This window comes from Schistocerca serialis, chromosome 1 (genome assembly GCF_023864345.2).
Source record: "Schistocerca serialis cubense isolate TAMUIC-IGC-003099 chromosome 1, iqSchSeri2.2, whole genome shotgun sequence".
In the NCBI taxonomy this organism is placed as follows: Eukaryota; Metazoa; Arthropoda; class Insecta; order Orthoptera; family Acrididae; genus Schistocerca; species Schistocerca serialis.
Window position 1 is genome coordinate 1,175,814,635 of NC_064638.1, and position 13,497 is coordinate 1,175,828,131.

Here is a 13,497-nt window from a genome sequence, read left to right on the forward strand (position 1 = left end):
CCCGTGCGTGTGCTGCGAATATATTCAGATATCACATCCAAGATATAACTGTTGGTTGTTTTGATCCATCGACTGTACTGAATGTTTTTAAGAACGCTTTGCGAGCAGATACTATCAATATCTTGGGGAAGTAAGTGCTAGAGACAAACTTAAGTGCTTCCAAAACTGCCACTGTCTCCACCGTAAAAATAGAAGTGCTCGTAGGCAGTTTGAAGGTTTTGCGGATCTGGATCTGAGGGCAGAAAAAAGCGCATCCTCTACACTCTTCTTGCGGAATTTTGGAGCCATCGGTATACACACAGAGAAAACCCGGCCATTGTGCTTGAGCGAGACGATTGAAGCCAACGTTGACATTAGTACTGTCCAGCCAGGTCGTACTTAAATTATGGACTGGGATCTGGGAGCAGAGCGTTTGAAGATCATATGCAAGAACAGGTAGATACGCTGAACGTCGTATAGAATGTATGACAGGTGACCAAGTGTCAAAGCTGGCACAAACGGCTGGCACTTTATTCCTTCTGTGGGATGCAATCCACAGTCGATAAATGCAGTCTCTACTTTGATAGACGGAACTGTCCATAATGGCCATGCCTTGAATGTAGAATTTGTCCGATAACATTTGGCGCCTAATGCTCAAGGGCATCTCCCCTGCTTCTATTAAAAGGACGTTGGTGGGCGTCGATCGCATGGCTCCAAGACAGGTACGAATGGCTCTATATTGAAGAGTATCTAATTTGGAGAGATGAATCTTTGACGCAGTGTGGTAGAATTGACAGCCATAGTCTAATCGAGATCGAATTATCCCTCGGTACATGGTGAGTAAAACACACTGGTGCGCTCCCCACCAGATACGAGTGAGTGAGATGATTACATTTAAACCTTCTTCACACTTCGTAACGCTGGATCGGATGTGGGGCGCCCAGCTTAACCGAGAGTCATAAATCATCCCCAGAAATCGAACGTGAGATTTTATTTGGAAGGTGCACTCGCCACAGGTAATGTGATCTTCAGCGCGAGCTGTCGTCGACTTGGAGAAGGGAACGACTGCTGATTTCTCAGCCGAGATCTCCAGCCCATTGATAGAGAGCCACTCATCGATGTGTGCGATGGTTGTGGTTAATGCCGTTTTGGCCTGAAGGTATGAAGCAGCAGTAGAATAAACACATATATCATCAGCATACTGTAGGATTTTTGTGGGGGGAGTAATTTTGCGTTCTAGGTCGTGCGTATATAGAGTATACAGGAGAGGACTTAAAATTGCACCTTGCGGCAAGCCCTGGGAGACATCAAAAGGTCCGATCATGGTACCTTTGAAACGGACGTAGATCGTTCTTTGAGTAATCAGGGTACTGATACCGTAGATCATCCGTGAAGGAATTTCGAATCCTGCCAGCTTGCCCAAGAGTATCGGTATTTGTACGTGATCATATGCACCCTTGACGTCAAGAAAAGCTGCCACTACTGTCTCTTTCGTTTGAAAGGCTGACGTGATATCCATATTAAGCAAAAACAGGTTATCCATGGTCCCTTTGCCTTTTCTGAAGCTGTATTGACTTCGAGGCAACAAATTAGTTTTTTCAGGCCACCATTCTAGTCTCCTTTTTAGTGTTACCGAATAGCGAGAAGCTTCCGGAACTCGGAGAAAAATGCTACCGACCAAATCACCTTCTTCTCCGTTCCAAGAGCAGCAGAAGTAACTAATTGTGTTTCCTTATGCATCACATAAATTATTTTGAAACATTACTACAACCCTCAATAATTCTGTAGTGGAACGTTTATGCCGTAGCAAAGTTCACATTATTTAGAAAACATTGGAATATGAATATCAAAACTATCTTGAAATTTTATGTTGAAAATTTGTGTGCAATATTTCGTGTTTTTCTTTGTCATGAGAATAAATGTTTCTAATACCAATTTGTTACGTTTTTCTCCATATTTGCCATCCTGATAAAATAACTCTTCGAACAGAAATTTAGCTTTGAATATGTCAGGTTCACGCGAAAACAAGGAGGATCTTTTTAGGTTCATGGAACCATGTGTCACTCTTCAATGAGTTTCAAAATAGGTAAATTTAAAATGTGTGTGGTAGTGAAAGAGCATTACTTAACATAATGGAAGTCATTTCTTGATCTTTTATTTTTCAGTTATATGCTGCCGGAAAGATAAACTACAACAGCCTCATGGACTATGTTCTGTGGCACCAGGATATAACATGTGCATATTATGGAGTTGTAGTGTTAGTGATTTGTTTCAGTCATCGGCTATCGGATGGCGCTCAGTAGACCTCTCGGTGAGCCCTCTGTTTGACTCTGCAGGCTGTAACTGTACTGAGTTTAGAGGTTAACAGTGTTACAGCATTCATTCTAGGGTACTACCATCCCCCAGCGACGAGTACGTACTCCTGCTGAACAACTTCAGCTATTTGAATGGAGTCACATTGTGGACATACAATAAGCTGGATTGACGTATCGAGGGACTGCTGTACATGTTGGGCTCGCACCCATTGTCTAGGTTCTGGACGTCCGTGTACAGTCAGCTCAGAATGGCGTGCTCGGCAAATGCACGGACTGCAGGGCATGTGGGGGGAGAGCCGTACTGGTGGGGGCTTTAAGAAAAATGCAAAGAGCTCAAGAGCCGGAGCGGAAGTGCCATTCTAAACTGAAGCCTACGCTCACATTTTTTCGTAAATAATAAGTGGCCCCCTCCGTGCACGTGTTAGTATCTAAAAAGAATTTCGCCAAAAATGCAGCGACTTATTTCACCTGGCTTGTTAGCCATTTGTAACTTTCAGGAAGTGTCATGAATGGCGAATTTTCAGTAAAACATACGCATTTCTGTTGCTGCCATGCTAAAATTTGCGTCTTTTGCCAAAACATAGCGAAATTTACACTGTCTCACCTCGTTAGTATGTCGTGCTGACACAATTGCAAGAGAATTCCGAAACGGTAGTTTATGAGTGTATTAAGTGAGGAGCTGAGGAAAAGTAAGGTCAGTATTTTATGAACAAACACGTCCTCACTAAAAAATACATATGTAATGTCTTCACTTACGTTGTTCCAAGACCCGTAGCATTTCTCGTTTCACCAGCTATCGATGGCCCTACAAAATTACATTCTTTCGTCAAAAAAGTCTGTAGTTAGTGGAATAATACTGTAGATAATGAAGTTTTGAATAATACCCATATGGCAAAATACTCTCCTCATTGTGTGCTATCATTTGCCAAACTGTCATTTCGCTATCTTATACCATTTAAGAACTATGAGGAATGATGTGGATATTTCACTCTGGCTTTATCGCAGCCGCAGCGCGATCGCACGTGAGTGTGCTAGCCACGTCGGATCAGTTTTCTTGAGACTGGTGACAGATAGAGACCTCCACCCAAGACCTAAGAAAAATTCAACATTTTAGCTAAATTCATATGCAGCAACATATTATGTAATATGCACCAAACGCAAAATCACAGCGACCCCCATTTTTCACTGAAACTTTTTGGAATTTCGCGCAATGTCTTACTTCCACGTAAATATCACAATAACTGTGACCATTAACGAAATGATGGGCACGTCATAATGAACCTGACATATAAAGCTACAAGTAAAGCAGAAATGATTTTTTTTACCTAATTGTTGCAGTAAAATCGTTTGAGAAAAAGTGCGGCACGTGCGCCTAGATTCTATCATCGCCGACTGGCCTCCCCTTCCAAACAAACGAATGAACTCTCCCAGCGCTTTGGACGAAAACTAGTCACTGCGCATCGTTTACTGTACCTCGCGCAGACTTTTACTACAGACGCATGTCCAGATCGACGAATTGTGCGAGCAGCATGCCCAAATGAACATCATCCAGGGACGAAATCCAGGCACGTGTTGCACCTGCTTTGTCGCCAACGACGATTGGGAACAGTTTGCTTGTAGCAGGACTAAGATCAGGGAAGCTTCTGGCCAGGCTACCACTGACACCGAGATACCACCAAGCTCAGCTACTGTGGAATCTCGCTCTGTTGTCTTCAATGATGAGAGTAAGTTCAGTGTGTATATGACTGATCGGCGTACATGTGTACAGCGTAGCCCTGGTGAACGGGCTCTTTTCGAGTGCATTTGGCCACGACACACAACTCCCGTCTCAGGCTTCACGGTATGGCAGGCCATCAGCTACAATTCGGGCTCACAATTTATGTTTCTGCAAGACAAGGTAACCAGTGCCGACTACATTGCACAGGTTGTTATCCCTGAAATACTGGCATATCTTCAACAAGAAGATGATGTGGGAAAATCGAACACTTAAATCTTCCCTTGCAAGCTCTGATTTCTCTTATTTTATTATAATGAACATCTCTCCCTACGTAGGTGGGTGCCTGCAAATTATTTTCACACTCTCAGGAGAAAATTGAAATTTCGTGAGAAGATTCCACCTCAACGAAAAACGCCGTTGTTTTGATGATGTCCACCCCAAATCCTGCATCATTTCAGTGACACTCTCTCCCCTATTTCGCAATAATACAAAACGTGCTGCCCTTCTTTGAACTTTTTCAATGTACCCCGTCAATCACATCTGGTAAGGATCCCACACCACGCAGCAGTATTCTAAAAGAGGACGACAAGTGCAGTGTAAGCAGTCTCCTTAGTAGAGATGTTACATTTTCTAAGTGTTCTGCCAGTAAATCGCAGTCTTTGGTTTGCTTTCTCAACAACATTATCTATGTGATCGTTCCAATTTAAATTATTCGTAATTGTAGTCCTAAAGAATTTAGGTGAATTTACAGCTTTTAGATTTGTGTGACTTATCGTGTAAAAGAAATTTAGCGAAGTCTTTTTGGTGTTCATGTGGATGGCTTTCCACTTCTCATGATTTAGAGTCAACTGCCACTTTTTGCACCACACAGATATCATGTCTAAATCATTTTGCAATTTGTTTTGATCACCTGACGACTTTACATGGCCGTAAATGACAGCATCATCTGCTAACTGTATAAAAGGACTGCCCAGATTGTCTCCTAAATGGTTTACGTAGATGGAACAACAGAACACTTCCTTGGGGAACGCTTCTGTTTTACTCGATGATATTCCGTCAATTGTTACGGACTGTGAGCTTTCTGACAGGAAACTACGGACCCAGTCACGCAACTGAGACGATACTCCACAGGTACTTAATTTAATTAGAAGCCGCTTGTGAGGAACGATGTCAAAAGCCCTCCGGAAATCTAAAAATATAGAATCAATTCGACGTCCCCTGTCGATAGTACTCACTATTAAAAACAGCTAGTTATGTTGCATAAAAACGATTTTTTCTGAATCCTATTTCCTTTCTTAAGTGTAGGTGTGACTTGTGCCACTTTCCAGTCTTTGGGTTTAAATGGTTTAAATAGCTCTGAGCACTATGGGACTTAACATCTGTGGTCGTCAGTCCCCTAGAACTTAGAACTACTTAAACCTAAATAACCTAAGGACATCACACACATCCATGCCCGAGGCAGGATTCGAACCTGCGACCGTAGCGGTCACACAGAGTTTGAGTATGCGTCTTTCTACGAGCGAGCGGTTGTACGAGGGTTGGAACTTTAATAGTGGCAACTATTTATCTACAGCTCGTACAAAAGAGATACGTGTTTCAAAGTTTTCCTGACCTTCAAAGTAGTCTCCAGCACTGTGTACAACCCGTTGCCAGCGATGTGGAAGTCGTAGGAATCCTGCCTCGGGCATGGATGTGTGTGTTGTCCTTAGGTTAGTTAGGTTTAAGTAGTTCTAAGTTCTAGGGGACTGATGACCACAGATGTTAAGTCCCATAGCGCTCAGAGCCATTTGAACCATTTGGAAGTCGTAGGATACTCTTAGCAGTGCCAGTTGTGTTGACAGTTCGAGTAGCGCGGTCTATTGCCCGACGAATTTGTAGCAGTTCTGAAGCGCATGCCGTGAAGTGTTTCCTTCAGTTTAGAAATCGAGTTGAACTTACGAGGGCTTAAGTCAGGAGAGTGCAGCAGGTGGTATAGCACTTAGCAGCCCCATCAGCCAAACAAATCAGTAACAGTTTGCACCGTACGTGCTTGAGCATTGTCGTGCAAAATGATGGCAAGGTCCTGAAGGAAGTGTCATCACTTCTGTCTATAAGCTGGTCGAGGGTTGTATCCCAAAAATGAACAGCATGTATGTGTTTCCTAACTGAAACGCAATTTATGAAATGAATTTTAACATGCTTTGTAATGGGTCACTCTCAGCAGGGAAATATTATGGGAAGTTAGTTGTTTTTTATGTTTGTCGGAAAGTAAACTTGTTACGTCAGAGTCCACGTCATGGGCACTCCTTACAGTGTGGATCTTGTGCAAGATGAGAATTATGTTCATGTAAGGCCAAGTCACATTTTTGGTGGTACAGTAGAAGCTAGGTATGTGGGGAGAAAAATTACACTCCAAATTGCACCAACTTTCTCAACCTAAATCATCTGAAATTAAATACAGTGTTCTCGTAATAAACGAAGCTAATGGAGCGTTCTCGCAGACGTCGACACTATTGTTTCACCGACATCGACAGTCTATAAGACTGTCCACATCAAATTAGGTTGAACTTTTGTAACCCATGTTGTTGTTGTGGTCTTCAGTACTGAGACTGGTTTGATGCAGCTCTCCATGCTACTATATCCTGTGCAACCCTCTTCATCTCCGAGTAACTAGTGCAACCTACATCCTTTTAAATCTGCTTACTTTATTCATCTCTTGGTCTCCCTCTACGAGTTTTACCCTCCACACTTCCCTCCAATACTAAATCGGCGATCCCTTGATGCCTCAGAACGTGTCCTACCAACCGATCCCATCTTCTAGTCAAGTTGTGCTAGAAATTCTTCTTCTCACCAATTCTAGTCAGTACCTCCTCATTCTTCTGTAGCACCACATTTCGAAAGCTTCTAATCTCTTCTTGTCTAAACCATTTGTCGCCCATGTTTCACTTCCATGCATGGTTACATTCCATACAAATAATTTCGGAAAAGGCTTCCTGACACTTAAATCTATACTCGATGTAAATAAATTTCTCTTCTTTAGAACGCTTTCCTTTTCATTGCCGGTCTACATTTTATATCCTCTCTACTTCGACCATCATCAGTTATTTTGCTCTCCAAATAGCAAAACTCATTTACTACTTTAAGCGTCTCATTTCCTAATCTAATTCCCTCGGCATCACCGGATTTAATTCGACTACATTGCATTATCATCGTTTTGCTTTTGTTGATGTTCATCTTACATCCTCCTATCGAGACACTGTCCATTCCGTTCAACTGATCTTCCAGGTCTCTTGCTGTCTCTGACAGAATTACAATGTCGTCATCAAACCTCAAAGTTTTTATTTCTTCTGCATAGATTTTAATACCTACTCCGAACTTTTCTTTTGTTTCCTTTACTGCTTCCTCAATATACAGATTGATGAAGATCGGGGATAGGCTAAAGCCCTTTCTCACTCCCTTCTCAACCACTTCTTGCCTTTCGTGCCCCTCGACTCTTATAACTGCCTCCTGGTTTCTGTACAAATTCTAGAATTTGAGAGTATTCTAGTCAACATTGTCTACAGCTTTTTCTAAGTCTACAAATGCTAGAAACGTAGGTTTGCCTTTTCTTAATCTGTCTTCTAAGATAAGTCGTAGGGTCAGTGTTGCCTCGCGTGGTCCAACATTTCTACGGAATCCAAACTGATCTTCCCCGAGGTCGGCTTCTACCAGTTTTTCCATTCGTCTGTAAAGAATTCGTGTAAGTATTTTGCAGCTGTGACTTATTAAACTGATAGTTCGGTAATTTTCGCACCTGTCAACACCTGCTATCTTTGGAATTAGAATTATTATATTCTTCTTGAAGTCTGAGGATATTTCACCTCTCTCCTACATCTTGCTCACCAGACGGTAGTGTTTTGTCAGGGCTGGCTCTCCCAAGGGTATCAGTAGCTCTAACGGAATGTTGTCCACTCCCGGGGCCTTGTTTCGACTTAGATCTTTCAGTGCACTGTCAAATTCGTCACGCAGTATCATATCTCCCATTTCATCTTCATCTACGTCCTCTTCTATTTCCACAATATTGCCCTCAAGTACAGCGCACTTGAATAGACCCTTTGTAAGCCATTATCTACTGAATTTCATTGAAAACTAAGTAATAATTATGTAAAATTCTAGCTCATAATCTTGTCATTAACATCAGTCATTGTTACCTAGACTAGGATCCTGCACCTTCCCAAATATTAAAAAAAAACGAATTTTATTAATCTGTCAAAAAATATGTTTCAGAATTCACGCCTGTTTTGTTTTCTTGAAAAGTTGTCTAAATTGTTCAGTAATGATGCCTCAGTAAGTTAGCCCATTTTGATCTTAACAGCAATCAGAAGCAGAAACAATAATTATGGTTATTTCAGTATAAATTTCAGTCACCAGTTGCAAATAAATTTTATTTGACTGAAATATATCCTGAAATAATAACACTACAGCCTCTGAAAATTTTAGCTATTAATAAAATAATGAATAAATAGAGTTTTAATTAAAGTACTAGTAAAACAATTTTAATATATGATATTGGCAAAATAAAACTATACTTCTTGTACCTTTTATATCATGATTTACGTTGCGGCAGCGTTTTCCTTAGCTTGCTTGATAGCTCATATTTCAGCGTTACAGCCGCGCTTACTTTTGATTGCTTTTAATTCAAGCAAACAATTCCATATTGAATAAAATATCCTCAGTTTTCAAGCCGCGTCAATTCGAATAAAATTCTCGAGGCTTTAGAACACATAGTTCACAATCAACTTATCAGTTACATAACTTCAAATAACATTCAGGATGAATACCAATCTGGCTTCCGGGAAAATTGCAGCATGATGACTGCTTTTATAAAAGTGACTGACGAACTGAAACCAGCTATCGACAAACAATAGGCGAATATTACGTACTTCTTGGCTTTCAGCAAAGCTTTCGACACTGTCGATTTCTGTATTCTACTTGCTAAGCTGAAAAGTAAAAATTTTTCTTCAGGTGATATACAACGGTTACACTCTCACCTTACATACCATAAGTAATGTGCAGTGATCCGAAAAAAGAGGTCACAATGGAATAATGTAGTATCAGGGGGTCCCACAAGTATCACTAATGGGTCCATTAGTTTAGTCACTACATGTTAATGATGTGTCGACTGCTATCTCCCATTGCAAATATCATCTATACGCTGATGCGCAATCACCAGATTGCTTGCGTTTCACATGGGTTACGTTTCAAACATATGTCGTTCTGCGCCCATTCTAATAAAACAAGTATGTCAGAATTTACGTTCTGGATGGCTATGCACAGATTTGTTGGGCTTGTACTTAGGTAAGTGAAAGCGAAACAAATCTGCGCATAGCCACCCGGAACGTAAATGCTGACTTATTTGCTTTATTAGAATTGGTGCAGAACATAGGTTTGAAATTTAACCCATCTAAAACGCAAGCAATCTTAGACGCTCACAGAAGACTTATTACTCTTCAGTTTAGAGAATGTTTCCCACCCCTAAACCTAAGCAGCACAGAAATCACATTTTCTTCTTCTACAAACAATTTGGGGATAATTGTGGACCGTCACCCAGACTGGACCGATCACACAACTGCAGTCTGCAAGAGGGTGTCAGCATTACTTCATTCATTACAGAAATATAAAAAAGTATTTCCTCTCCAGCTTAAAAAGAAACTCACAGAACCACTAATACTCCCCATCCTTGATTATGATGATCCTAACGCGCCAATAAGCGTAGAGATTATCATACCCTGTATTTACTCTACTGTCTTCTCAATCATTGAACTCCTTCCTAATTATCTTAAACCCTTACTATCTGAACAACACAGCAGAACTACTCGTTCACAACAAAGTAAAATACTCTCTGTATCACCACACAACACTTACATGTTTTCTAAATCATTTTCGTTATCAGGAATCCGACTTTGTATCTATCTTCCTCAAAATATTAGAGAAATTAAAACCCTTTGAAACTTCAGAAGACTGCTAATGGCCCCTCTTCCATCACAGTGCAGCTCACTCTACCAAACCTCCCTCCCCCAACACTTTTCCTTCCAATTGCCTGCAGAGTTCTCTATTGAAATTCTCTTCAATCCTCTTCTCTTTCATTATCCACCTCACTTCTTCTAATACTAAACAAGGCTTCAAAAGCGCTAAATTAATTAATATCATTCTTAATGCATCCTTTATTTTATTATTATTATACTTACTATTATTGCTATTATTACAAATTATTACTTTTGTTAATAATGGAAATTATTATTATTATTGAGCTTTTTATGTAATAACTAATTAATATAATTCTTAATTCCTCCATTATTTTGTCATCGCTGTTTATTAGTAGTAGTAGTAGTAGTAGCAGCAATAGTAGTATTGCTAATTATTATTTTTATTAATAATGCAAATTATTATTATTGTGACTTATGTAATCTTTTTTATATGTGTTTCTGCACGTTAAATGTAAGAGAGGACCTTAAGGTCCTAATATGATCAGTCTAAATAAGCTGTAAATAAATAAAATAAATAAATAAAAGTGCTGTGGGAGTTTGATATTCCTACTACCTCAAGGGATGAGGATGGGGATAAGAAATGTCCTAAAACAACCTGTTGGTTGTTTCGTCTCTGTATTTATTTGACTTGGAATACTTTAAAGGCATGAAGCGCAGTTTGTCTCTTATTTTAGGCTGATCAATTTGTTAACTAGATCGCGAGAATGAACACTACAGCGAGCCAATAATTTTGTTTCGGGAACTAGGATCGTGCTACACGGCTGAATATCACAGATATATTTTAACATCCTCTCTGGATGCCGTATGGTGTAAAACAGCAGAGAATGAGACATATTTGTTAGCTATAAATATGACAGACGCTTACGCGGTGAAAGCCGCGGATAAAAGGCTAGTTAGTAACAAACATCAAACAATGGAAACTCCAGGATGAAATGTAACTATATTGTGAAAAGGAAAGTTGCTACTTACCATATAGCGGAGATGATGAGTCGCAGATAGGCACAACAAAAACTATCACAAATTATCTTTCGGCCAGTAAGGCCTTCGTCAGAATTAGACGGCAAACACACACACAGCCAAACGCAACTCACACACAAAGTAACAAACGGTGTCACGTGCAGGTGCGAAGTTTTCATGCGTTTCTCACAACTCAGTAAGTGCTCGGAACGCAAGTCATCATTTTAATTAAAAACTGTTTTATCCATTTTGGCAGTCGCGTGACGCCCATTGGTTAAGACAGTTAACAGTGACCAAGTACGTGTTGCATCTACGGGGAGCTTCCAGGTGTTTAACCGAGTAGATGTTTCCACATTATCCACAATATTTCCACGACTGACCCTGTCGTGTTGCTCATGTGCTGTTGTTGTTTGCTCGTTGCCTGGGCTCCAGCTTGGCTGAACATCCGGAAGTATAACCAATCACGCCGAGAAAACTTGGGAGATAACATCATATTCCATTTGTTTGAGTAAAGCCGCCGCAAGAATCATGGTGATCAGCAATCGAGACAAACAAAACCGAAATAATCGGACTACGGGCGACGTAAATACGCTGCTGGGCCGAAACTGAAATAAGTACTACTCGCACATAGGATTCGAGAAGCTGCAGCACTGCAATACACGGAGCAGAGCACAGAGCAACGAACCTTGTGAGGAGGGCAGCGAAACCGCAACCAGCAGCAGACACAGCAGAGCCGCACGCGCCATCAGCAGTACGTAACGCTGCCACAGCCACAGCCGACGGTCAGCGCCCACTCTTTGCTGCACGCACGACTGCGCCAGGGACCTTCTCAGCCTTATCGCGACCCATGTTGGAGGCAGCTGATGGCGCGATACGGCACGACAGCGCCAGCGATAGACGTACGGTGGGCGGCGCCTCTGATGGGCAGGTACGGCAGGCAGCGTCGCATTTCTACATCCACGTGACTACCGTGCGATTTGAGCTAAGTGCCTGGCCAAGAGTTCATCAAACCACCTTCAAGCTACACTGAAGCGTCAAAGAAACTGGCAATGGAATGCGTATTCAAATACAGAGATATGTAAACAGGCGGAATACAGCGCTGCGGTCGGCAACGCCTATATAAGACAACAAGTCTCTGGCGCAGTTGTTAGATCAGTTACTGCTGCTACAGTGGCAGATTTGAACGTGGTGTTATAGTCGGCGCTCGAGAGATGGGACCCAGCATCTCCGAGGTAGCGATGAAGTGGGGATATTCCCGTACGACGAGTGTACCGTAAATATCAGGAATCCAGTATAACATCAAATCTCCGACATTGCTGCGGCCGGAAAAAGATCCTGCAAGAACGAGAAGACTGTTCAACGTGACAAAAGTGCAACCCTTCTGCAAAATGCTGCAGGATTCAATGTTGGGCCATCAACAAGTGTCAGCGGGCGAACCATTCAACGAAACATCATCGATGTGGGCTTTCGGAGCCGAAGGCCCACTCGTTTACCCTTTATGACTGCACGACAGAAGAATTACGCATAGCCTGGGGCCATCAACACCGACACTGGACTGTTCATAACTGGAAACATGTTGCCTGGTCGGGGACGAGTCTCTTTTCAAATTGTATCGAGCGGATGGACGCGTTCGGGTATGGAGACAACCTCATGTATCCAAGGACCCTGCATGTTAGCAGCGGACAGTTCAAGCTGGTGGGGGCTCTGGAATGGCGTGGGGCGTGTGCTGTTGGAGTTATATGGGTCCTCTGATACATCTAGATACGGCTCTGACAGGTGGTACGTACGTAAGTATCCTGTCTGATTACCTGCATCCATTCATGTCCAACGTGTATTCCGACGGATTGGGCAATTCCAGCAGGACAATGCCACATACCACATATCCAGAATTGCTACAGAGTGGCTCCAGGAACACTCTTCTGAGTTTCAACACTACCACTGGCCACCAAACTCCCCAGACATGAACATTTTTGAGCATATCTGAGATGCCTTGCAACGTGCTGTTCAGAAGAGATCTCCAGTCCCTGGTACTCTTACTCCATAGACAGCTTTGCAGGATTCATGGTGTCAGTTCCCTCCAGCAATACTTCAGACATAAGTCGAGTCCGTGCTACGTCGTGTAGTGGCACTTCGGCGTGCTCGCACTATGTTGGGCAGGTGTACCAGTTTCTTTGGCTCTTCAGTGTATTTCTCTACCGTTTCGCTCTCGAACAGCGCGCGAGAAAAACTGACACTTAAATCTTTCCGCGCAAGCTCAGATTTCTCTCGTTTTATTATGCCGATCATTTCTCACTATGTAGGTGGGCGCCAACAAAATATTTTCACACTATGAAGAGAAAGTGATGATTGAAATTTCATGAGAAGGTTCTGCCGCGGCGAAAAACGCTTTTGTTTTAATGACTATCTCCCAATTCACGTTTCATACCCGTGGCGGTCTCCTCCCTATTTCCTTTTACCACGCATGTGGATGGCTTCACACTTCCCATTATTTAGAGGCAACTGCAGTTGCCACTTTTCGCACCAT

The 13,497-nt window shown here is 42.0% G+C and overlaps 1 protein-coding gene across 1 annotated transcript in view; it reads right to left on the reverse strand.

Annotated features, from left to right (window-relative positions):
* The window catches only part of LOC126456386 (uncharacterized), a 70,659-nt gene extending 58,926 nt beyond the window's left edge, over nt 1–11,733 (reverse strand). Inside the window, exon 1 of the mRNA XM_050092143.1 lies at nt 11,659–11,733. Coding sequence (XP_049948100.1) covers nt 11,659–11,719 — 61 coding nt within the window. The 5' untranslated portion in view covers nt 11,720–11,733. The remainder of the gene's footprint in view (nt 1–11,658) is intronic.
* Nucleotides 11,734–13,497: the final 1,764 nt, after the last annotated feature.